Source organism: Notamacropus eugenii, chromosome 1, assembly GCF_028372415.1.
Source record: "Notamacropus eugenii isolate mMacEug1 chromosome 1, mMacEug1.pri_v2, whole genome shotgun sequence".
Lineage (NCBI taxonomy): Eukaryota > Metazoa > Chordata > Mammalia > Diprotodontia > Macropodidae > Notamacropus > Notamacropus eugenii.
In genome coordinates this window covers 355,216,722-355,242,394 of record NC_092872.1, presented here as the reverse complement: position 1 = coordinate 355,242,394, position 25,673 = coordinate 355,216,722, and the positions used below count along the sequence as shown (strand labels likewise).

Here is a 25,673-nt window from a genome sequence, read left to right as displayed (position 1 = left end):
TTCTACAGGAAGGCTTCTCTAACCCCTCTTAATTCCAATGCTTTTCATCTTTTAATTATTTCCTATTAATCCTGTATGTTGCGTGCTTTGTATATATTCATTTGTGTGTTGTCTCTCCTATTAGATTGTAAACTCCTTGAGGCAAGTGTTGTCTTTTGCCTCTGTTTGCATCCCCAGCACTTAACCCATTGCCTGGCACATAGTAGGTGATTTAAAAAAATGTTTACTGAATTGAATCAAAATGACATCAAGGTTGTACTTGAAAGATGGGGAGAGATTGGGAAGTTCAGAAATGCAGTTATCTTTTTTGGTGGGGGGATGGGAAATGATGAATTTGTTTGGAATATATTAAGTTGGAAATGTTCAATAGGCAATTGGTGATGTAGGATGGGGTTAAGGAGACAGTCATAGATCTGAGACCCATCAGCATAGAGAAGATAGTAGCTGGGGAGATCACCAAATGAGAGATAATGGAGAGAAGGCCCAGGACAAGATATGAGTGAAGATCTATTAAAAGAAACTGCCTATTATGTGGCCAAAGTATTTAAGCTGCAGTTTCAATATTTGACCTTCCAGTGAAAAGTCTGAATTAATTTCTTTATGTATTGATTGATTTGACCTCCTTGCTTTCCAAGGGACTCTCAAAAGACTTCTCTGGTACCACAATTCAAAAGCAGTTCTCAGTTTTCCTGTGATTCCCATCAATGAGTGAGCTCCCAGTGTGGAAATTTCCTCCACTAATGCAGATTGGCAATGAACCTATAGCATTTTATTAGAGTTTCCTGGATCACTTAAAGATTAAATGACTTTTCCAGGGTCACATATGTCGTACATGTCAAAGACAGAACTTGACCTGACGTCTTCCTGACTTCAAGGCTAGCCACTCACTATCTTTGTTAGAATCATGAACCATATTAGAAATAGAGGGGACTTTAAAAGATCAGTGAAAATCACATACAGAGAGAAGGAATGACTACAATCATCTAATCCAACCCCTTCACTTTACAAATAAGGGAACTGAGGTCCATAGAGGTTAAATAACTTTCTAAGGTCACACAGTTGGTAACAGGGCCAGGATTGGTTCCAAAGACCTCTTACCCCAGAGTCAATCGATTGGCCAATAAACATTTATTAAGTGCTTTCTGTATGCCAGACACTGTACTAAATGCTGAAGATACAGATAAAGGCAAAAGACAGACCCTGAGCCAGAGTAGCTCACTTTCTAAGGGAAGAGACCATGGACAAGGAAGCTATATACAGGGCAAGTTGTAAATAAACAAGAAGAAAGTCACTAGAATTAAGAGGGATTACAAAAGGTTACTTGTAAAAAGTAGGATCATAGCTGGGACTTAAAGGAAGCCAGGAGATGGAGATGAGGAGGGAAGTATTCCAGACATGGTATCACAGTCAGTGAAAATAAAAATTCCCAAAGTTGAGAGATGTGTTGTCTTGAGAGAGGAACAGCCAGGAGGTCAGTGTCACCAGATGGCAGGGGGAGGGGGTGGGGCAATTTTTACAGAGAGGTGGGGTGAGGTGTAAGAGGACTGGGAAGTTGCGGTGCAGATTATAAAAGGCTTCGAAGGCCAAACAGAGTATTTTGATCCTGGAGGTGATTGGGAGCAACTAGAATTTATCAGGCTTTATCCTGGCATCAGAACCTTTTAGTTCTGTATAGCTCTTTCATTTGGAGATGTCAAACTCAGATCATTGGGACAAGCTGGACTGAAGTTTAGCCTTGTATGATGCATAAAGAAAGGGTTTGCCTTACAAGTGAATCGTTGAAACCATAATGTTTATAAGACTATTTAAACCACTTAACACTAGATCAACATATCCCTAGAAGTGACATGATTTACCCCAGGAGTGGAGAACCTGCAGCTTCAAGACCACATGTAGTCCTCTAGGTCCTCAAGTGTGGTCCTTTGACTGAATCCAGCTTGAGAACCTAGAGGGTCACATGTGGCCTCGAGGCTGCAAATTCCCCACCCCCTGGAACTTTTAACTTGTGCCAGTTCTCTTTCCACTGTACTACAATACTAAACCTGTTGTTTTACAGGAAGAACTCAAGATCAAAGAGGAAAAGTGATCTATATAGGCAGCCCTAGATCACCAATTGCCTGTTAGACAATTTGAAGTGGATGTCCCAGAGACATCTCCAATTCAACGTCCAATTACAAAACTCATTATCTTTCCCCTAAAATCCACCCATCTTACGAACTTCCTTTTTACTGTTGAGGGTACCACCATCCTTTCAGTCACCTAGCTTCACAACCTCCTTGTAATCTTTAACTCTTCACTCACTCAACATAACCAGTCAGTTGCAAATCCTATTCTTCCTATCTCCAGCCTCTCTCATGTCTTTCATCTTCTCCCCATCCACAGTCACCAACCCTAATTCAGCCCCTTATCAAATTGGACTATTGCATCAGCCTCCTAAATTGTCTCTCTGCCTCGTCTCTCTCTGCTCCAATCCATTTTCCAAAAGAAAAGTTTTAATCATGTCACCCCATTCCCTCCTACCTCACCCCCTCACACACAATTCAAAAAATTCCAATAGCTCTCGTTACCTCTAGGCTCAAATACACACACACACACACACACACACACACACACACACACACACACCTCTGCTCAACATTTAGAGCTCTTTTTGACTTGAACGCATCCCAATTTTCCATACTTTTTGTACACCATTCTCCTTCATGCACACTGTGGTCCAATAAAATTGATTTTCCCCACATATGACAATCTATCTTCCAGTTCCACACCTTTGCATGGACTGTCCTCCATACCTAGGATGATCTTCTGTCCCACCCCTGCCTCTTGACATTCCTGGTTTCTTTCAAGACTCAGCTTCTGTCCTATGTCTTACATTCCTGGTATTCTCCCATCTCTCCCCAATGCCCCACCAAACATTATTTTCTGTTCTTTCTTTCCAAGGTTACCCTGTATGCTTTGCATATATGTGTCTGTTCTTTCCTCCATTAAAATGTAAGGGTAGAGACTGTTCCTCTTTTTTGTATCCCTGCTGCCTAGTACTGTAGCTGGTAACAAATAGATATTTAATATGTGTTTGCTGATTGATGGATTGACTAACCTAGAGTCATACAGAGGAGTTAGTCAGTGACCGAACCAAGCGCAGAACTGAAGTCTCCTGCACCCAAGGCGGGAGTAAAAAATACTTATCTCTACTGCTTTTTTTTTTTTTCTGGGGGTGAGGTATAGGGTGGGGGGGGGGAGATAATAATAACACCCTGAGATGATATTTGTAAAAGCATTTAGCATAGTACCTAGTACATAATAGGTGCTAAATAATTGTTTATTTCCTTTCTTCCCCGTTAGAAAGGATAATAGGAACTAGACGATCAGCCAAGCAATCACTACATACTTGGGAAGCAAAAAAAAACCCTTTTATCACCAACTATAATGACTCCTATTTCCACAGCACTTCAGGGCAAGCAGAGTTCCTCCATCAAAACAAACTTGCGAAAGAGGGAAGTAACTGAATAATTATCTTGCCTCAAAGGAAAGAGGAGAGGACCAGAAAAGGTCCTCAGCAGAGCCAATCCAGTATCAGGCTTGGAACCCTGCGACCTCCTCTCCCTATTCTTCTTCCTGTAAAGAATATATCTTCTAAGACACTTGCCTACCCATATCAGCAGTCTTTTAGCTGTTGTCCATTCTTCATTCTCAAAGAGCACCAATGACCTCAAGAGGGTGTGAATTGGATTTAAGCGAGGCAGAGTTTAGAACCTACTACTTGACAGTCTACTCCTTCACACACAGCTCAAGATGGACATTCATTGGCCTTTACTCCTCACAGGCAAACTGAAGCGCAGAGTCACTATGGACCATGGACACTATGGCTACTTTGTGGAAGCTTCATTGAAGAAATGGAAGTTTACAGAGTCATCCTCAGCACTTAACATTTTGTCTCTAGGTTCTCTCTCTCTCCTAAAGCATAGAACCAGTAAGTAAGGGAATGCTCCTGTCCTAAAGTAATTTCCTAAGCAGGAACCTCCTGGCCACCAAAGCCTAAGGCTCAATTTTCAAGGTAAAAGTGCAGGAACTGACTTTTTCCCCAATCTGAAATCTACTCTATACTGATTAGGTATATACGTGTGTGTGTGGATAGATAGATAGATAGATAGATAGATAGATAGATAGATAGATAGATAGAGAGATAGAGAGATAGAGAGATATAGATCACTTTAACCATGGTGCTACAGGGATATCATAATTCTCTGATTGCTGAGTTATAAGCAAAAAAAGTTTAGATTTATTGTTGTTTTCCTGGTACTTTTTCCTTTTCTTACTCATTCCCACAGTCAGAATCACTCTAATTTTTGGCCAGAAAAGGACTCAGAAGTCATTTGTTCTAACCTGTGCTGGATAAATATTCCCTCCTATAACATATTCCCAAGCTTTTCCCAAAACTAATGGGAGAGAAATTTGATTTCTAATCTGAATTCTAGTCTCTCATCTTGCACCAACTTCTGGACAGCTCTATTTGGATGTCTCATGGGTATCTCAAACTCAACATTTCCAAAGCAGAACACATTGTCCTATCCTTCCTCCAAGCTTCCTTTTATCTATTGAGGCTACCATCTCTCATGTTTGTAACTTCAGAGTCATCCTTAACTCTTCCTCATCTCCTATATCTGATCAGCTATCAGATGTTGCCACACCTCCACATCTCTTGTATCTAATCCCATTTCTTCACTCATGCAGTCATTTATTCTGGTGCAAGGCCTGGATTATTGCAATAACCCCATCATTAATTTCCAGATTCAATGCATCCTCCACGTAGCTCCTAAGGCACACCTAAGACACAAGCCTTGTGTCGCTCCCAAGCTCATCTAATTAAATCTGCTTTTCCTACTCGGGACAAAAATAAATTATAATTGATTTGATTTAGCAAACATTAATTAAATAGCTGCCATGTGATAGGAAGATAGAACAGAATGACTTTAGGGAGCTTCTAATCTAAAAGCATGAATAGAGTCCTCTCCCAATAGGGTGAGGATACAAAAATAACTGATACAAGGAACAGTGAAATAAATACAAAAGAGAGATCAAAAAGTACTATGAGAAATTCAAGGCACTTACACAGGGTGGGGGCAGGTGGGGAAGGAAGAAAGGGGGAAGTATGTTGGGATGCTCTAGGAAGACTTCTTGGAAGAGGTAGCTTGTAGGAAAGAGAACACTTCGGGCCACATCAAGTACTGCCAGGGCACATGGCAGAGGGGGCAGAAACGGGCAAGGGCAAAATGAACATGGTTGATAGAGTAATCTAGTTTGGCTGACACTAAAAGTACCCATGGGGAAACTATACAAGATCAGAGTTTAGATCTCAAAGGTGCTTTCAGAATCATCTAGTCCAAACCCCTCATATCACAGAAGGAAATGGGCTCAGAGACGTTGAATAATTTGTTCAAGGACATGTAACTAACAGAAGATGCAAGGTAGTCTGGCTCAAGGTCCCGAGTTCTTTCCAACACAGCACAGGTCAAATCTGGAGAACTGAAGTGGAATCATTCATCCATCCAACAAATCAAGCCCTTCTGTGTGCTGAGTATTGTGCTCAATGATGCCAAAGAGAAAACAGTTCCTGAACTCACAGAGGTTACAGTCTGGTAGCCTGAGTGTGGAAATCCTTGAATTTCAAGGTCAGAAATGAAATTTTTTCCCCGTTTGGGTTAGTCACTAGCACAGTGGATGAATTGCTTTGTTTGGTTTTTTTCCTAGTTCATCTATATTTCAAGTGTGTGTGTGTGTTCAATTTAAATCCACTTTTGAGGCTGGTCTAGAAGCAGACCTCCCTTTTACATTGTCTCTGTAAGAAAAGGCGTTCCAGGTTCCAAGAGGTGCACTCCCAAAAGAAATCTTGGAGCATAGCCTGTTTGAGTGCTGGAGACAGCCTGTGCTGTATGGAACGGACTAGTTCTCCTTTTTCTGTTCCGTGCCCCTGATGTGACATCACTCAGACTCAATTCTCTTTTAAATCTTGACAAATACAAAGCAGGATAAGAAGCAAGGGGCTTTTTGAAGTACTCTTTCTTATTTTGGATTCCCAGACATTTTTATTCTTACTGAGGACTACTCACTTGTGAGACCTTGATAAAAGTATCCTTTCAGAAAAGTTAAACCCTCACTACCATCACCACCAAAAATAGGAAAAAAGCATCAGGAGGAAGACAAAAAAACCTGAATTCTAGCCTAAACTCTGCCACTAATTTGCTGATAACTGCCTTTAGGTTCCTTGAGTCTCATCTCTAGCCCCCGGTTTCCACATTTTGTAAAATAAATAAGTAGTTTATACTTATTTTCCTGACATTCAAGGCCTTCTACCATCCAGAACTACCTTTAACTTTCTAGAGTAGACAAAAGGTTAACTTGAATCATGAGATGTGGATTTGAATAGCTTATTTACCACCTTTGAGTCCCGGGCCAGTGCTTAATAAATGTCAGAAGGGAAGAAGAGCCTGGGGACAAGAAGATCTCTACAATCTCTTCTAACTCTTGAATCCAAATATTCTAGGGGTTATATCTACATCTCAAACACGATTGCTAAACCAACAAAACTTGCTTCATCCTGTCTGGTATTCTCCCCCCAGGTACTTATTCTCAACAGTATTCACCTTTGAACTGAAATTAAAACATCAGGAAAAGCAGGGGCAATAATGATGCCAATAATAACTGATCACAATAACTAACAATGATAATGCTTTGCAAAGTACATTAAATACATTATTTCATTTGAACTTTCCAACAATCTTATAAGAAAAACAGTATAGGTGCCTAGAAAGGCAAGTTCAGAGACAGATTTTTTTTTAAAGTTTATCAAATTTTTTTTGCACATATCAAAGGTAACAAATGTTATATATATAATAATGTAATAAATTATTTTATATATATATTTACTTTATTTCAGAATTTTTAAAGTTTTTTTTTTACCATTTTTAAATTTTGAGTTACCAAATCCTTTCCCTCCTGCACCCATTGAGAAATTAAATAATATGATATTCATTATACATGTGAAGTTATATAAAATATATTTCTGTGCTAGAAATATTACCAAAAAAAGAAAGAAACTGAAAAAAGTATGCTTTAACTGAATTTTTAAAAAGGGGAAGGTCTGGTGGAAAGGAAAAGGTATTCAATATGTGTGAAGGCAGAAAAAATTAAAATTAAAAAAAAGCAGACTACATATTGGAGACAGCACAGAGATTTGCCTACTAGGAGCAAGGGTAAATAATGAGACTGGATAAATGTTCGCAAGTTCCCATTGCTCTAGGATCAAATTTACAATCTTTTAAAAGGGTCTTATCACTACTTAATCTATTCAATTCATCCAGAGATGATGGAGAAGAAAATAGTATCTGTCTTTGAGGGTCTTTTTTTCTAGAACTATCTACGATGAGGTTGTACTAGAAAATCTTGAAAGACTTTCTTAACTCTGACATTCATTGGTTCTACAATCCATGTTTATTTTGTCAGCACGCTGAGAGTTCTCAGAAATGACTGATGACAATATGGCCAACAAGTTCTCCTGCCACAGCCGACTTATAATACTAGCCCAGTAGCTGGGTGGTACAGTGGACAGAGCACCAGGCCTGCAAATCCAGTCTCAGACACTTACTACCTATGGAACCCTGGTCAAGTCACTTATTTAACTCTGTTTGCCTCAGTTTCCTCATCTGTAAATTGAGCCGGAGAAGGAAATGGCAAACCACTGCAGTATCTTTGCCAAGAAAACCCCAAATGGGGACATGAAGAGTCAGAAACAACTGAAAAAATGACTGAACAACTAGCCCAGCAATAATAATGACAAACATTTGTGCTCCTCCATCAGCTTCTACACTGTGTTTCCGCTCACTGTGGATTGTTGTTTCTGCCTCCCAAAATACTGTAAGTGCCCTCAGAACCTAAATCCAGGGCCTTAGGACCTAAGTTGCTTGGTAACAGGTATGATTATGACCATAAAATGAGAGCTGGAAAAGGTTAAGGCAAGCATTTCTCAAATAAATTATGCCATAAAATATTTTTTTAGCTTGAATTACATCCATAGGACCCAAAATGCTGATCTGGGATGATATTTTGTTGTTCAGTTATGTATGATTCTTTGTGACCCCATATGTGGTTTTCTTGGCAAAGACAATGAAGTGGTTTGCCATCTCCTTCTCCAGCTCATTTTACAGATGAGGAAATGGAGGCAAGCAGGGTTAAGTGACTTGCTCAACAAGATCACAGAGCTGGCAAGTGTCTGAAGCCAGATCTGAACTTGGAAATATGAGTCTTTCCTAGTTCAAGTCCATTGCTCTATCCATTGCACCATCTCACTGCCCCTAGCAGGCTATATGATGATGGAATCACCCATGTCAAATAAAAGGGAAAATTTGAAACAAAAAAATAGAAAGAAAACAAGCCTCTTTTATTTTATTAAAAAGCCTGCACAAGTATTTTTGATATGATTATTAGAAATAATATATAAAGTTATCCCCCAAAATAACCAAAGTTACCTTAAAGTCTCAAGTACCCAAGCCTAATTATGTTTTGAGTTGAACTAATGTCATTTGGCCAATTTATAGCCTTGCTCCTATAGAGAGTACTACCTCCTGTACCATCACTTCACCAAATATTATGAAATCAACTCATATTAGGTGTGATATTATCTTATATAATTTCATATTTAAGGATAAGAAATTGTGCTAGCATTTGAATGTTCTCTTCGAAATCCTACTCAACTCGTACTGAACAGCAGGCCTCTGTAGAACCAAGTTTGAGGACACTGTCCTAGACTTGCCCCCTCATAGAAAGGACAATGGAACTGAAGCCCAGGGAGGCAAAGGTACAACTAAAACCCTAATCTCTAGAGACCTCTAGAATCCCAGTCCAGGGTCCCACCACATTACACTGCCTCTCTTTTATTCTCCCCTCCACCATCCTAGGTCAAGCTTTCATCAATTAAGGCAAAATTATTATAGTAGCTTATTATCCAGCCTCCCTGCCTCAAATCTATCCTAAAAATACTACTAGAGTTAGATGCCTAAAATATAGTTGACTACATCACAATCTCCTCAAAACCCACCAGTGATTATTGCCTCCTAAGTACAAATACTTTGTTCTACCTATTGAAGCCTCATCTGCCTCCACAATCTGATTCAACTAGGCTTGTTTCACTTACCTACCATTCATACCCTCTCTACTTCAGGTAAGCTAATCTAGTAACTAACCTGCAAACTCATCCCATGCTCTCCTATGTCTTTGCTCATGCTATCCACTATACTTAAATCATATCTACTGATTATACCTACTTGTTGAAACCCTTCCCATCCTCCCAGGATGGTTCAAATACCTCATCTTCCATGAAGCCTCCTCTAGTTCCCCCAGCCAGAAGTCATCTATCTCTCCTATGAACTCTCAGAATGCACAGTCCTTACCCATTTTCTGCATGACTGTTCTATTTTTGCTTTATATTTCAGGATATCTTGTCTCTCCTGCCAGAGTGTGAGCTTCATGAGAACAGAAAACCAATCTTATGTATCTTTCTATCATCTGAAACATGGGGTCTTGCAAATATTAAGTGCTTACTGAATTGGTAAATGAAAAAAAATAAATGGAATGGAAGAGAAAAGCACAGTCTGCTAGAGAGGGGAAAGCGGTAGTACACAGATGTACCTTTTAAATGTTAGATAAGCTCCAAATGGGTACATGAATTAGACATAAAAAGAAATGGTAAACAAATTAGAAGTGCAAAGAGGAACCTAATCCAGGGCCCTAGGACCTATGGATAGGAGAAGAGTTCATAATCAAATGAGAGAGAGAGAGGATCACAAAAGATAAAATCAATAATTTTGATAATATAAAATTAAGAAGGCCTTGCACAAACAAACCCAATGCTAAAATTGGAAAAGAATCAGTTAACTGTGGGAGAAAAAAAATCTTTGCAGCAACTTTGTTCTGTGGAGGTCTTATTTCCAAGATACATAAGGAACTGATTAACATTTATAAGAATCAGTGAACAAACAGTTAGTAAGCACCTACTATGTGTCATGCACTGGACTAGGCTATGGTGATGCAAAAAGAGACAAAAGACAATCTCTTCCCTCAAGAAACTTAACATCTAATTGGAGAGACAGCATGCAAACAGATACATTAAAAGCAAGCTATGTACAGGATAAATAAGAGATCATTAACAGAGAAGGCACTGAAGTTAAGAGGGACTGAGAAAGGCTTCCTGTAGAAGTTGGGATTTTAGTTGGTACTTAAAGATAGCCATTCCACAAATTACAAATGATGAAGAGACGAACACTTTACAAAGGAGGAAATCTAAGCTATCAACAGTTATTATAAAAATGTTTCAAATCACTAATTTTAGGGAAATGCAGTTCTGCCTTACACCCATCAGACTGACAAAGTTGACAAAAAAGGAAAATGACACATGTTCGAGGGGCTGCCGGAAAATAGACACATGAATGCACTATTGGCAGAGCTATGAGTTAGTATAGCCATTCTGGAAAACAATTTGGAACTATGCTCAAAAAATCACTAAACCACCTTTGCTCCACTAATATGTTTAGTCGTTTCCAACTCTTCATGACCCCATTTGGGGTTCTCTTGGCAAAGATGATGCAGCTTCTCCATTTTACAGATGAGGAAACTGAGGCAAACAAGGGTAAGTGACTTGCTCAGAATCACAGACCTAGGCTCCAAGTCAGCACTGTATCCACTGTGCGACTTAGCTGCCTTCCCAGTAACATTGCTACTAGGCCTATACCTCAAAGAGAGATCAAAGAAAGGGGGAAAGTACCCATCTGTATAAAAATATTTCTAACAGCTCTTCTTGTAGTAGAAAAGAATGGGAAACTAAAGGGTCCCCATCAATTAGGCAAGGGCTGAAGAAATTATGGTATGTGAATGTAACAAAAATGATGAAAGGGACAATTTAAATGAAACATGTGAAGATGTGAGCTGATATAGAATGGATAACAATTTGTAGAATAATAAAAACACTGTAAAAATAAACTACAAGAGACTTAAGAATTCTGATCAAGATATTGACCGATCATGACACCAGTGGAGCAAGGGTGAAGCATGCTATCTCTCTCCTAACAGAGGGGTAAATAGATTCAGCATGCAGAATAAGACACATGTTTTTGGATATGGTCAATCTAGGAATTTGTTTTGCTTGATTTTGCATATTTGTTACAAGAATTTTTTGGTTTTTCAGTGGTTGATGGGGGAAGAGAAAGAAAATTTATTTTGTTCATTTAGAAAAAAAAAAACACCTTAATTTGGAAAGACTTATAAGTGGTGACCTGGAAATACTGGAGTTGGAGTCAGGAAACCCTCATCCTAGCTCTAATGCTTACTACGTGTGTAACTGTGGGTGAAAGAATATTGAACTTTTCAGAAACTCAGTTTCTTCTTCTGTAAGATGGAGATAAGTATATCTGCCCTATCACCTACCTCACAGAGTTGCCGAGAGGAAGCACTTTATAAACCTTAGGGCAATATATCAGGCACCATCATTATATAATTAAAATAAACACACAACATGAGATCAAAAGGCTAAAGAACTCTAAATATAAAACACTACGGTTTTGTTTGAAGGCACTAGTTACAAAGAAACAATGTTTTCACAAAACTCGCATGCAACAGAACTGGCGTCATATCACCTAGATATCAATTCTTGGGCATCTTATTAAAACGTCTCCCCTTTTAATTGCTTTGGCAAGCAGAGGAGACAAAGGGTCCCAAAGAAAGACTTTCAATCAGCTCGAGACAATTTCTCCAAATGTGAGAGGTAAAAATATCCTAGAGGCTGTACTTCCTCGCCCTCTCCAAGCAAACACACCCATGAAAACCTTTCAAAAAATTTTTTAAAATAATAAGGATGTTTTAAGTTTTCCTATTCTTGCCAATTTCTGGTCATTGTTCTACCATAGATTTACAGATCAGAGTGAATTTGGAGCCATGGAAGGCAGGAGGTGGCAAAGAAGGGGAAGAGACAGGGGAAAGAAACACGCATAGCTCCCCCAGACCCACTATACACTTTTATAAAAAACCCAGACCCACCTGATGCCTTGCTCCAACAGCTACACGCTAGTCACAGACCCACATAGCCCTTTCAAATGCACCCACACATAAAAACACACACAAGCTGTGTCCTGAACCCACACAACCTATTCACCACCACCAACCTCCATCATAGCCCTATGGAAACACACTGACCCAGGGGCTCTAACCTTCAGATCCCAATAAGCACAGAGATACTGCCTAGACCTCTCTGAAAGCAAGCCCCCAAGCCCTGCCTCTGTCCCCAACAAAAGACAAAGAGAATAGAAACACGAAAAGTCACTGGTATGGGGACACAGGGATGACTACTCACTTCCCTAAAGTCTCCGGGGCAGCACTGACTAATTCCCCGCCTTAGCCCTGAGCCCTGGGTGGTGAAAAGCTGAACCTACAAGGCCAGCCCTGTCCTGTCCTTCCCTAACCTCTTTCACTCCAAGGTCCGATGACAGGAGGGAGAGAGTAGGGCTCCTGGCTGCTACCCCTGCCTAGTGAAAAGGGTGGTGGACAAGGATGTCCGACCCAGGGACTGCCAGCCAGCATCAGTTCAGGAGTTGGGGTGAGGCAGGGAAGGGAAAGAAGAAAGGATGACCAAGATTCTACCTTTAGCTCCCCTCACCTTCCGTCCAGTGCCGGGGGTGGGGTGAGAGTGAGAAGATAGGAGGGAGAGAGAGAGAGAGAGAGAGGGAGAGAGGGAGAGCGGGAGAGAGAGGGAAAGAGGGAGGGAGGGAGGAAGAGGGAGAGAGAGACTACAGCCTCTGGGAAAGGGGGATAAAGGACCAAAGTCCCTGCCAGACACTTCGGTTCAGAGGACCCTTAGCTAGAAGGGACCCTAGAATTCAACTAGTCCTTTCATTTTACAGGTAGGGAAATCGAGGCTGAGAGAAATGAGCAACTGAAATCGCGCAGTAAATCTTGCTCCAGTCCAGGTGCGTCCCAACACCACTCACTCCAGGCTCTAGGTCTTCACCTGCCCACCCACCAAATATCTCCTGTCACCGCTATCCCCCGACCCTGCCAAGGGTTTTTTCCTTGGGGACCTGTTGGAACATTCCACTAGAGGTCTATGTCCCCTACTTCCCTCTCCCCCTGCCCCAGTCCAGCTCCTGGCCCGGCGTGGGAGACCCTCCCTGGCCCGCCAGGTACCTACCCAAGATCTCCTTGCGTCGCTGGGTGTGGGGCTGATCGGTGTAAACCCACTCGAAGTTTCCCGGGGCGATCTTGTTGCCCATGGCTGTTAGGGAAGGCGAGCAGGCTGAGCTAACTAGAGCTTGTGGTCTCTGGCTGGGTCATGGGGGAAGACCAGATTACATACCTTGGGCACTAGTGGTCAGTTCCGTCCTTTTAATATGCGAGCACACCTGTCGGGGCGGGGCCTGAGCGGGGCGGGGCCGGGCCAGCTCCCGCAGCTGTCCAGGAAGCTCGGGCGAAGGCTTTGGGACCTCACCAGCTCGGAGATGCTTTCTCTAAGCTTGGGTGACCGCAGGGAGAGGGGCACCCCCTGAAACGGAGCTGGGATAGCTCCGCGCCTTGGCACACAAACGAGGGCACGATCAGGGCCAAGATGCGGGAAACCTCCGTAAAAGGACAGGATTAGACGAGGCGATCCCTAAGGGCCCCTCCCTCTAGGTCTGCCATTCTGTGTTCTCCGAGTTCGCGTCCTTGTTCTGGCCCTCCAAGCTGCCTGGGCCAGTCACTGCCTTTCCGGAGGCTGCAGGTGGGAGTTTTTAACAATGACCTTATTTCATCATAATTACCTCAGTGAACTGAAATGAACTATTTTTTAAGAGGTAAAGTTGTGGTCCTACTTTAATGAGGGGATCCACAGGTACCTAGGATATGGGAGTGCTTTGTCTCATCTGTGTACTAAATTATTGGCTTTTGTTTTTGTGTCTGTGTTTTGTTTTTGGTGCTGATTTTTTGTTTGTTTGTTTGGTTTGGTTTTTAGCATTAATATATCTGAGGGAACTGTAATTTGGAGGGCTTATCCTCCAGGCAGAGTCAGGAAGTCCTGGCCAAACCTCACCATTAAATCTCAGCACTTCCATACCTTTATTTAGACTTTTATGAGTGGTGACTGAGGTTTAACTGGGAAGGAGTCTCTCAACACTTGGTTACTCTGGTTCCTAAAACCTAGGTCAGTACCTGGTAATAGGTACATGTTGAAATAAGTGCTTGCAGATGAATTAGCTCAACCACCACAACAAAACATAGTGATTCACCTGATTGTAATCGTTCTTCCACAAAGTATCAAGTTAAAAACAGTGTTCTGGGTTCTAAGGAAAGAAAGACAATACAAAAACCAATCCCTTTTTCATTTTCAAGTTTCATTCTTCTGGGGAGAGATATGAAAGGGAAGTGATATAACATTTATATAGGTAAGTAAATAGACCATGACTTGAGGAGGGAAAGGGTGCTAACAGCTAGAGAGATCCAGAAAGATTTGATTGAGGTGAAACTGGAGTTGAACCTTGCAGGAAACTAGGAATTATTAAGGGAAAAGTACATTGGTGGGGTGAGGTAAGAGGGGTGATGAAATTTCAGTTTCAAGGGAATGGCAGTTAGGGTAGTTTGGCCGAAAAGAAATGTATGAAGGAGAGTAAGGTGATGTTGTAAACCTATGATTCTAGAATAATGGCAACACTCCTAGGAGAAACAGAGAAGCTTAGGTTTGATGCAATATGGTAGTTATTTGTGCAATATTTAGCAGTTAAATAAAAGATGTTTATGTAGTCATAGCATGGAAAGGATTCTCCGCAAGGATATACCATTTGTCCACAATAAAAACAAGCCCCCATATCTCCATTCAGAAACACCTGGTCAGCAGGACAAGTGGTGACTTTTCTATGTAAATAGGCCTTTTTTCCCCTTAGGTAACCTGGCAGCCTTGTCAATGGTGAAGTGGCTTCAAGATTAACCCCTGAACCATCGAGTCTCAGGAACAACTTCCATGTTTTTTAAGAGAAAAAACTAGCCTACTCTACATGGCGTAGACCCAGATAAAATCTGGTCTTACCACAGTGAGCAAATCAAGGAACCCTTGAGACAGTCAAACCCTAGAGAGGGTTCTGCATACTGCAACAATCTCTAGTCTTCTCTCCTATTTTCCTCTCATTTTCTCTTCCTTCCCTCCCCCCATCATTTTTGCTTTCCTCCTTTTTCAATTCAATTCTATTCAATAAACAATTAAGTAACTACAGTGTGTAAGGCCCTATATTCTTGGAAAATAGAGATTTTGAAAATGACACAATTCCTAATTTCCTCGTTTTTCAGTTCGTTTCAGTTGCTTCTGACTCTTCGTGATCCCATTTGAGGTTTTCTTGGCAAAGATACTGTAGTGCTTTGCCATTTGTTTCTCCAGCTCATTTTGCAGATGAGGGAACTGAGGCAAACAGAGTTAAGTGACTTTCCCAGGGAACTAGGAAGTATCTGAGGTCATATTCGAACTCATGAAGACAAGTCTTCCTGATTCCAGACCTGATTATTTTGTGCACCATGGCGCCATCTAGCTGCTCTGAATTCTAGATCACAATCTAGTAAAGGGAATAAATTATGTAGAGTCACAATGTCTTACAGAATTTGAACCCATGACACACTTTCTTTTAGTTCTGCTTCTTTCTACCTATGTCATCTTGGGCAAATCACTTAAATTCCCTAAGTCTTAGTTTTCCTCACCTGCAGCATGAGGAGCTTGGATTAGATGACCTCTAAGGTCCCTCCCTCATAAGATATCAGATGATAGTAAAAATAATAATAAATCATAATAAATCCTCATAATAAATCAGATTCTATTTAACATGGTTTCTTTTATCCTCCTCTCTGGAGGGGGGGAAGGGGGAAAGAGGAAGTGGGGAGCAGGTCAAATGCTCTATTTTGCTGCTCTCTATATTCCTCTCCCTTACACCTCTCTCCTGGAGGTCCAATACGCAGAGGGGATTGAGGGGTCTGTCTTGCCTCTCTGCCATTGATTCAAGCCTCCACTGATTGTGTTCCTCCATTTCTAGTGGCCCATTAACTAGCATCCCAGTTCCATTTAACCACTTAACAGCAGTTCAGCTTTTACAAAATGATATACTTCAAAGATTAGCAAGAACAAACATAAAAACTTTCCCTCAACACTCTGAGAGAATATCCCCTCACCACTCCCACCACCCTCTAGAGGGGTGTTAGACCCACAGCTTAGTTCAGTTCCTATATTAGTTTCATCAAATCAAGTCCAAAGCCCCACTGGGCTAGCATTATGGACCACTGTTCCTCCAGTATTCCCTACTAGTCAGGCTGCAACATCTGGCCTGGAATCTTGGACTCCAAAATCCCCACAAATTGAGCTCCTGGGTTGGAGACTCCAGTACCTGCAGCTAGAACCAAAAAGGAATGACAAGACCCAAACCCCAAATATGTTTCTCAGGGCCACATGTCTCAATGGTGGGGATGATGTGACCCTCAGGCCTTCCCCCTCAACCAGATGGTATCAACTGCTGACACCATGGTGAAGGAGTCATAAACCTTTAAATGTGAATGTGAGAAAAAAAGAGATAGTTCTTAAATACATAGACAATTGTGGCTATACAGCCAATGGAAAAAGCACACGGTGGGGCAGCACAGAATGTCCACACATTCAGCAGTTCCTTAGGCGTATGTCCCAATGTGTGTGTTCGTTCTTCATTGCCAAAGAAGACCATGCCATCAGAAAAATGATGACATGACTTGCACTTGACTTTGTTTTGAGTGAGGGAGGGCTGTGCAAGGTGACCGGCCTCACTTCTCCTCTAGAGCCATCTGAATCCAGTGACCAGATATTCACCAGGATGACTGGAAATGATCCAGGATGAGGCAATTGGGGTTAAGAGACTTGTCCAAGCTCACACAGCTAGTGAGTGTCTGAGGTGAGATTTGAACTCAGGTCCTAACTCCTACACTGGTGCTCTATCCACTGCACCACCTAGCTGCCCCAATCTCTTCCTTGTGGATGACACCTTTTTAGGGTGTCTGGGCATATGCCACATTCCATTATACTATGATACTTACCACATGCACTTGACCAGCCTATTTCAAACAACTATTGAGCAACATGGTATAGTGGAAAGAGCTTTAGATTTGGAATAAGGAAATTAGATGTATTTTGTTCTTGTTGCTTAATTGTTTTTCAGTTTTGTCCAATTCTTCGGGACTCATTTTGGGGTTTTCTTGGCAAAGATGCTGGAATGGTTTTCCATTTCCTTCATTTTACAGATGAGGAAACTGAGGCAAACAGGTTTAAGTAACTTGCCCAGGGTAAGTAAGCAACTGAGGAAGATGAGTCTTTCTGACTCTCAGCCTGGTATCCATGTGCCACCTAGCTTCCAGAATTGGTTATATGTCCAATCCTACTGCTAGTTGTGTGATGGACAAATCATTTCCCCTCTTAGTCCTCAGTTTTCTCATCTGTAAAATGGGTACAATACTAGTCATACAAAACACACTAGAAATGAGAGGTTATAAGATTTTGTTTTTTGGCTACTGTGGCTTGAGTTGCCTCCAGCTTTAGAAGCAGAGTCCATGTAAAGTTAAGGTTCTCAGATAAGACTTGAAAGAAGCTTGAAATATCAAAACTCAGTGTAGCTGCCCCCTTGAGTGACTATCCCTCTGTATCTGTGGCTATCCTTTCTTTGGGTGTATGTACATCTCTGTTCCCAGATGAATGCATCATCTCCTGTTGGTCTAGTGGCTCTAATGATAGAAGGGAAAGAAGGTCCCCTCTCCCTCACCCCCTCCAGGTGTCTTCCCCACCAAGTACTCCTGAATCTGTATTCATCAATTCTGGAACTGAAACTAATGAAAATCATCCAGGTATTTAAAGCTCTCAGGGGTGTAACCAACTTGTTTGCTCAGCCCAACAAGGTATTTCCTTTTTTGACCTGAGTCAAAGAGGTTTGCATTTCATAAAGGGATCACACATCTTAGACTCATCTCGTTCATACCTCATTAAAACCTCATTAAGTGTGACTAGGACCACCTGAGGAGGAAAATCCTTCACAGCCTTGTGAAACCTAGGGACCTTACTGACTGTCCTATCCCACCACTCCTAGGAATGAAACAACACTGTCACTCTAGGGAAGAAGGCAACTCTCCACCCCGTCAGCTAGAATTGGCCTTGAACTATTCCAGTTGTATTAACAATTCAGTTACTTTGTCAGACTAAAAAACCAGGTAGGTAACATTATTCTGGGCAATTCTGAAGGGCAGAACCAGATTTGCTTCTTAGTTCTTCCAGTTCCTCTATGTGACTATGAGCACACAAGGAGGAAAAAGTGAGACAGGTGACCTTGCACAACCTTTTCTCAATCAAATCAAAGTCAAGTGCAAGTCATGTCATCACTTTGATGTCATGGACCTCTTCCAGAAGGACAAACACAACCTGTGAGTGAGGAGCACCTCCTCTCCTCCCCTCCCCTCCCTCCCTTCCTCTTCTTTCCTTCCTGGATGCTCTACAGAGGGTAAGGCACTCTTCCATGGCCAAAAGCTGGCCTTTTTTTCCCTTTCTTGCACAAAGACCAAGCCTTAAACCCAGTTCACTCTGGAGCTCATAGATTGGACAACAGCTCCCTGCCCACCCAGCACAGAGTGAATGTGAATTTTAAATAGTAATTATTTCTCTTTTACCCAGGAATCCTGAGGGTCTTCCCCTCCCAGTTTGATTTCTTTTTTTTTTTTTAAAAGGAACATCTCTTGAGTAACTACTTAAAGAGGATTATTCATTGAATGGGTATATCTCACTCTAAGTGAGAATGTGATAAGACCTTAGCTTCAAATGGTAAGGGTCTCCCACTGCATCCTGGGCCATCTCCAGTTGTCCTGATGAATATCAGGCCATTGGACCCAGATGGCTCAGGAAAACAAAGTGAACTTGGTGACTTTGCACAGCCCTCCCTCACTCAAATCAAAGTTAACTCAAGTCATGTCATCATCTTTATGTCATGGTCCTCTTTGATAAGAAGAACAAACACACAGGCACACACATCTTACTTAGACTCATCTCATTCATAACTCATTAAAACCTCATTAAGTGTGACTAGGATTACCTGAGAAGAAAATTCCTTCCCTTGCAAAATAAAAACAAACAAACAAATGTTTAAAAAGAGATTCTCTTAATACTGGTGAGTGGTGAATAAACAAACATGGCCAAAAGAAACTTATCTCCTGGGTAGGATGAAAGAAAGACAGTTGGGTTTTTTTCTTAATTTCTGAGTTCCAGAGAATTAAAGATGACTTGCCCAAGGTCATTCAGCTATGAAATGCAGAGCACAGAGAGGGGTGGGAGTGGGGCTGCGAAAAGAACACTTGTTTGGGAGTCAAGGAACATTTTTGAGTTTTACTAATTACTATTTGTGTGACCTCAGTAGAGTCACTTCACTTCTCCTCATTTTTCTCATCTGTCATATAAAAAAGGAAAAATTGGCATCTAATATCCTTTCAGTTCCAAATCCTGTGATCTCGGGATTCTTGACTCCTCATCCCATGTTTTTTTCCCTCCTTTCTTCATAGTAGCCAAAAGTCACTTGGAAGATTGTGTGTATATGTGTGTTTTCTTTCTTTAAAAAAAAAAAAAGTTGGTAGCTTTGCCAAAAGGTCAAGTCTGCAAATAATCCTAGAATAGCCATTTAATTAGACTTCAATACTTCAGGAATTCATGATGTGACTAAACTGAACCCTCCCTCCACCAAAACAGGCCATGTTTCTTCCACACTGGACCTGAAAGAGTTCATCTTCTGGTGACCAGAAAGGGGTATGAACCTCTCTGCAAGGGGACAGATCACAGATATGCAATCTGTCCCCAGGCCTTTCCAGTGTTTACCACATCCCAACTAAATCTTGTCATCTCCAGAATACAAACAATAGTTGGTCTTATTTAAGGTAAATTACTCAAGGTGATCACAGATGGCTCCACAAAAATTACTTAATTATATGTGTCTATATCTTATACACATTGCCATTTTGTAAATCATTGCAAATGTTATTTAATTATTTTCAGTTGTATCCAACTCTTTGTAACCCCATTTGGGGTTTTGTTAGCAAAGATACTGGAATGATTTGCCATTTCCTTCTCCAGCTCATTTTACAGATGAGGAAATTGAGGTAAACAGGGTTAAGTGATTTACCCAGGGTCACACAGCTAGCAGGTATGTGAGGCTGGATTTGAACTCAGGTCTTCCCGAGGTCCTTAGGTCCAGTACTCTATCCACTACGCCACTTAGATGCCCTATTGCAAATGTTGCGCTGTTTCAAAATACAAAAACAGGAGGGAAGCAGAGCCAAGATGGCAGAGTAAAGGTAGAGACTCACCTGAGCTGTCCTCCAAACCACTCCAAATACCTTTAAAAAATTATTCTAAACAAATTCTAGAGCAGCAGAATCCACAAAAAGATGGAGTGACTACTTAGAAGGTTGGTAGGAAAGGGCTATTGCACCAGGATGAGAGACCAAAGTAGTTTAGCACAGGTTGCACCAGTGCAGACTGGAACCCCACAAAGCCAGAGCAGGTCTCAGAGCAACTCAGTCACCTGAAGCAGTGACAGTTTCCAGACCTCTTAACAGACAGATGCCAAAGACAATTTGCAAAGTCAGCAGGAAAGATCTGTCACATCTGGGTGAGAATGGAGTGCAGTCTAGCACACTCCATGCCAACACAGTCCTGGCCCCAGCAAACCAGGAGCAGACCTTGGGAGTGACTGGATCAGCAATAGCAGTGGCCGGAGCTCTCAGTCAGCCGACAGTAGGGTGGTTGAACAGCTAGTCAGAAGGAGATTACAGAGTCTTTTTGCTAGCACAGAGGCAGGGCTCTGTCGTTTTGCCCATACTTGGATCCAGGTCACAGTCCCGGGTGGCAGTCCTGGGGCAAGAAGGAGCACTAGCACACCAGAGTTTGTAGCCACAGTGGAAGGGGGATGCTTCTCATAGTTCCAGGGCAAAAAAGAGTGCTTGTGATCACTCACAGACCACAGCATAGGCCTAGAGAATAGTAAACACCTCTCACCAAATCATACTGTCTTGGAAGAACTGAAAACTTATAGATACCTAGAAATATCTCTTGAAAGCAGCTGCACAAAACTCCTGAAGCTTGGGATAGTACAGTCTCCATCCTGGAAGTAGAGTCCTACTTTAACAAAGAGTTAAAAGTCAAATAATGGGCTGAGAAAATGAGCAAACAATGGAAAAAACCTCTGACTATAGAAAGTTACAATGGTGACAAGGAAGATCAAAACACACACTAAGAAGAAGACCGCAAAGTCAAAGCTCCTGCATCTAAAGCCTCCAAGAAAAATATGAATTGATCTCAGGTCATGGAAGAGCTCAAAATGGATTTTGAAAATCAAGTAAGAAAGGTAGAGGAAAAATTGGGAAAAGGAATGAGAGTGATGCAAGAAAATCATGAGAAAAGAGTCAACAGTTGGGTAAAAGAGATACAAAGAAATACTGAAGAAACTAACACCTTGATGGCAAAAGCAGTCCAAAAAGTCAATGAGAAGAATGCCTTAAAAAACAGAACTAGCCAAATGGAAAAGGAAATTCAAAAGCTCATTGAAGAAAAATAATTCCTTAAAAATTAAAATGGAGCAAATGAAAGTGCATGACTTTATGAGAACTCAAGGAACAATAAAACAAAACCAAAAGAATGAAAAAATAGATGATAATGTGAAATACATCATTGGAAAAACAACCTGATCTGGAAAATATATCCAAGAGAGATAATTTTACGATTACTGGACTGCCTGAAAGCCATGATCAAAAAAACAGTTTAGGCTCTAAGAAATTATCAAGGAAAAATACCCTGATATTCTAGAACCAGGGGATAAAATAGAATCTACTGACCACTTACTGAAAGAGATCCCAAAATGAAACTGCCAGGAATATTGTAGTTAAATTCCATAGTTCCCAGGTCAAGGAGAAAATATAGCAAACAGTCAGAAAAAAACAATTCAAGTATTGTGAAGCCATAGCCAGGATAATACAAGATTTAGCATGTTCTACATTAAAGGATCTGAGGGCTTGAAATCTGATGTTCTGGAGGGTAAAGGAGCTAAGATTACAACTGAGAAACAACTACCCAGCAAAACTGAGTATAATCATTCAGGATAAAATATGGACATTCAGTGAGATAGTAAACTTTTAAGCATTCTTGATGAAAAGATCAAAGCTAAATAGAAAATTTGATTTTCAAATACAAGTCAAGAGAAACATAAAAAGGTAAACAGGAAAGGAAAATCATAAGGGATTTAATAAGTTTAAATTGTTTATATTTCTATATGGGAAGATGATATTTGTAACTCATAAGACCTTTCTCATTAATAAAGTAGTTAGAAGGTGTATATATATATATATATATATGTATATATATATATATGTGTAGACAGAGGGCACAGGTGTGAGGTGAATATGAAGGGATGACATCTAAAAAATAAAATTAAGGGGTGAGAGAAGAACACACTGGGAGAAACAGAAAGGGAGAGGAAGAATGGGATAAATTATCTCACATAAAAGAGGCAAGAAGAAAGCTTTTACAGTGGAGGGGGAAATTTGGGAGATGGGGAGAGTGAGAGAACCTTACTCTCATCAGAACTGTCTGAAAGAGGGAAAAACGTATAAACTCACTTGGGAGTAGAAAATTATCTTACCATACAGGAAAATAGGAGGGGAAGGGGATAAAAGAAAGGGGCAGGAATGACAGAAGGGAGGGCAGATTGGAGGAGGGAGTAGTCAGAAGCAAAACACTTTTGAATGGGACAGGTGAAAGGACAGAGAAAAGAATAAACAGGGGCAGGGGAAATAGCATGGAGAGAAATACAGTTAGCAATAGTAATTGTGAAAAAAATGTAAAGCAAGTTTCTCCGATAAAGGCCTCATTTCTCAAACATATAGAGAACTGAGTCAAATTTATAAAAACAAGAGCCATTTCCCAACTGACAAATGATCAAAAGATATAATCAGTTTTCAGATGAAGTAATCAAACCTATCTAAAGCCCTATGAAAAAATATTGTAACTCACTATTGCCTGGAGAAATGCAAATTAAAACAATTCTGAGGTATTACTTCATAGCCATTAGATTATCTAATAGGACAGAAAAGATAAATGATATATGTTAGAGGGTATGTGGGAAAAATGAGATATTAATGCTTTGGTGATGGAGTTGTGAACTGATTCAATCATTCTGTAGAACAATTTGGAACTATGCCCAAAGGACTACAAAACCAGGCATACGGGTAGGAAAACAAAAATTTTAATAAAGAGAAAAGGAGAGAGTTTGTGGGAAAACAGGAAGTAAGTTTTATTTCCACACTTTGATGAGGGGCTTGTGAGCTAGCATGGACAGATTAGAGGTCTGAAACTAACGCGCAGACCTAAGGAGCTGTGTGAAGAAGGGCCTATCTGACAGGAGAACATGAAGTCACATGGCCAGGGGAAATCCAAAGTTCAAAGTTCTATAAGTGTCCTCCCTCATCCTGACCTGGTTGTAGTCCTTCCAGAGGTCATGCTGGAAGCTACCCATTCCTTCAGGGGAAGGAACATAGGCCTTCCCTACTCTGAACTCCATGTTTAATAAATTTTTCTTGATACCTTTAAAAAACAAACAAACAAACCAGGCATACCCTTTGACTTAACAATATCACTATTAGATCTGTATCCCAAAAGAATTTAAGAAAAAAAGTAAAAGAATCTATAGGTACAAAATATTTATAGCAGCTCTTTTCTGGGGGTAAAGAATTAGAAATTGTGAGGATGCCCATCAACTGGGGAACGGCTGAACAAGTTGTGTTATGTGGTTATGATGGAATACTATTGTGCTATAAGAAATGAGGAGCAAGATGCTCTCAGAAAAAGCTCTGGAATGACTTGCATGGGCTAATGCAATGTACTGTGTACAAAGTGACAGCAATATAGTAAGCTGATCAGCTCTCAATGACTTAGCTTTTTCAGCAATACAATGATCCAAGACAACTGTGAAGGACTTATGATGAAAAATGCTCTCCATCTCCAGAGAAAGAACTGATGGTGTCTGAATACGGATTGAAGCATACTTTTTTTACTTTCTTTTTCTTGAGGTTTTTTTTTGTCTGTTTTCTTTTACAACAAGACTATTTTGGATATGTTTTGCATGACTACACATGTATAACCTATATCAAATTGCTTGCCTTCTCAATGAGGAAGAGTAGGGAGAGAGGAAGGGAGAGAATTTGGAACTAATAGTTTTAAAAATGAATATTAAACTTGTTTTTTACATGTAACTGCAGAAAAATTAAATACTAAGTATTTTAAAATGAAAAAAAAAAATGAAAAAAGAGTATGGGCATCTAGAATAACCTTGCTTGGGTCATGTCACAATCATCATCTTCATTCCAGTATGGTTAATAAATAATGATTATAATAATCATCATCTCTAAAATATTTATTTTATATATGCACATATGTATGTATAAATACTTCATATGTATAGAGAAGAGGCTTAAGGGAGTAGTGGAGAGAAAGTCAGACTTTGATTCAAGAGGATCCGGATTCAAGTCTGACACATAATGTCCATGGGATACTGGGAAATTCTCTTGCCTCCCAGTGGCAGCCCCCTACTCCCAAACTCTGTAAGTCTCTAAGTTGTAGAATCGTCATGGATCTGCATTGGTAGAGGGAGTTTCCTTAGCCAGAATACCTTAGACCACAGCTCTGGGTGAAAAATAGAATAGTTCTTGATGCTGTTGCTAATCTCTCCTACTTCTTATCAAACTCTCACTAGAGCCCCCTGAGATAGGTAAGCCAGAGATGAACATCCTTAGTGGTGTAGCACCCTTTCTAGCATCACTCACAAAAAACTTGGACACTAGTAGGTTACATTTCCAGAGGAAAAAAAATATTATTTCTCCCCTCAGGATTTTTTAGGTAATCCAGAAGGGTTGTGGCTTCTAAAACTCCTGAGCCCTCATCCTTTATGCCACACAATTTCAATCAACTCTTAGTTTTTAGAAAAGAATATTTACTTTTTTAAGAGGTATAGCAAGAAGTTACAAAAAAGGATTCCCCCCACCCTTAAGTCAGGGCACCCTCTCACTTACACATATAAGGTCCCTGAGGAAAGTGAGCTCAAACTTAAAATACGATAGTAGTGAAACACATGAGAAGATAATGCCTGGGGGCTCCAGGTACACTTTTTTGACTCCTGGTTCTAGAAGTCCTTTGTCCTTTAGGAGGTTTCCTTCAGGCAGCTCTCTTCTCAGCTTTGTGGATCAGTGCTTTTCTAGAGTCTGTAGCCTTTCTTTAAAAAAAAAAAATTTTAATGTATTATATATTTTTAATTTTTTAAAAATTTTGAGTCCTAAATTCTCTCCCTCCATCCAGGCCCTCTCTCACAAGGCAAGAATATATCAATTATACATGTGAAATCATGTAAAACATTTCCATATTAGCCATGTTGAGACAGCTGAGTGACACAGTGGATAGAGAGCCAGGCCTGGAGTCAGGAAGTCCTGATTTCAAATCCAGCCTTAGATTCTTTCTAGCTGTGTGACCCTGTTTACCACAGTTTCCTCATCTGTAAAATGAATTAGAGAAGAAAATGGAAAACCACTTAAGA

General features: G+C 40.6%; 1 protein-coding gene and 1 long non-coding RNA gene across 3 annotated transcripts in view; one reads left to right on the top strand and one right to left on the bottom strand.

Moving 5' to 3' along the window:
* The window catches only part of DEGS2 (delta 4-desaturase, sphingolipid 2), a 63,289-nt gene extending 49,742 nt beyond the window's left edge, over positions 1 to 13,547 (bottom strand). Inside the window, exon 1 of one of the 2 annotated variants that reach the window (XM_072630237.1) lies at positions 13,394 to 13,547. Coding sequence is in view for 1 of the 2 variants with exons in the window: in XM_072630236.1 (XP_072486337.1) it covers positions 13,229 to 13,310 (82 nt within the window). In the remaining variant the exon portion in view is untranslated. Of the gene's footprint in view, positions 1 to 13,228 lie in introns of both variants that reach the window. The other variant, XM_072630236.1, reaches the window with a different exon arrangement.
* On the top strand, positions 13,450 to 15,273 carry LOC140518264 (uncharacterized). Its single transcript, XR_011971887.1, has 2 exons — positions 13,450 to 13,795; positions 14,952 to 15,273. It is a non-coding gene; the product is annotated as an uncharacterized lncRNA (long non-coding RNA).
* The last annotated feature ends 10,400 nt before the right edge of the window (positions 15,274 to 25,673 follow it).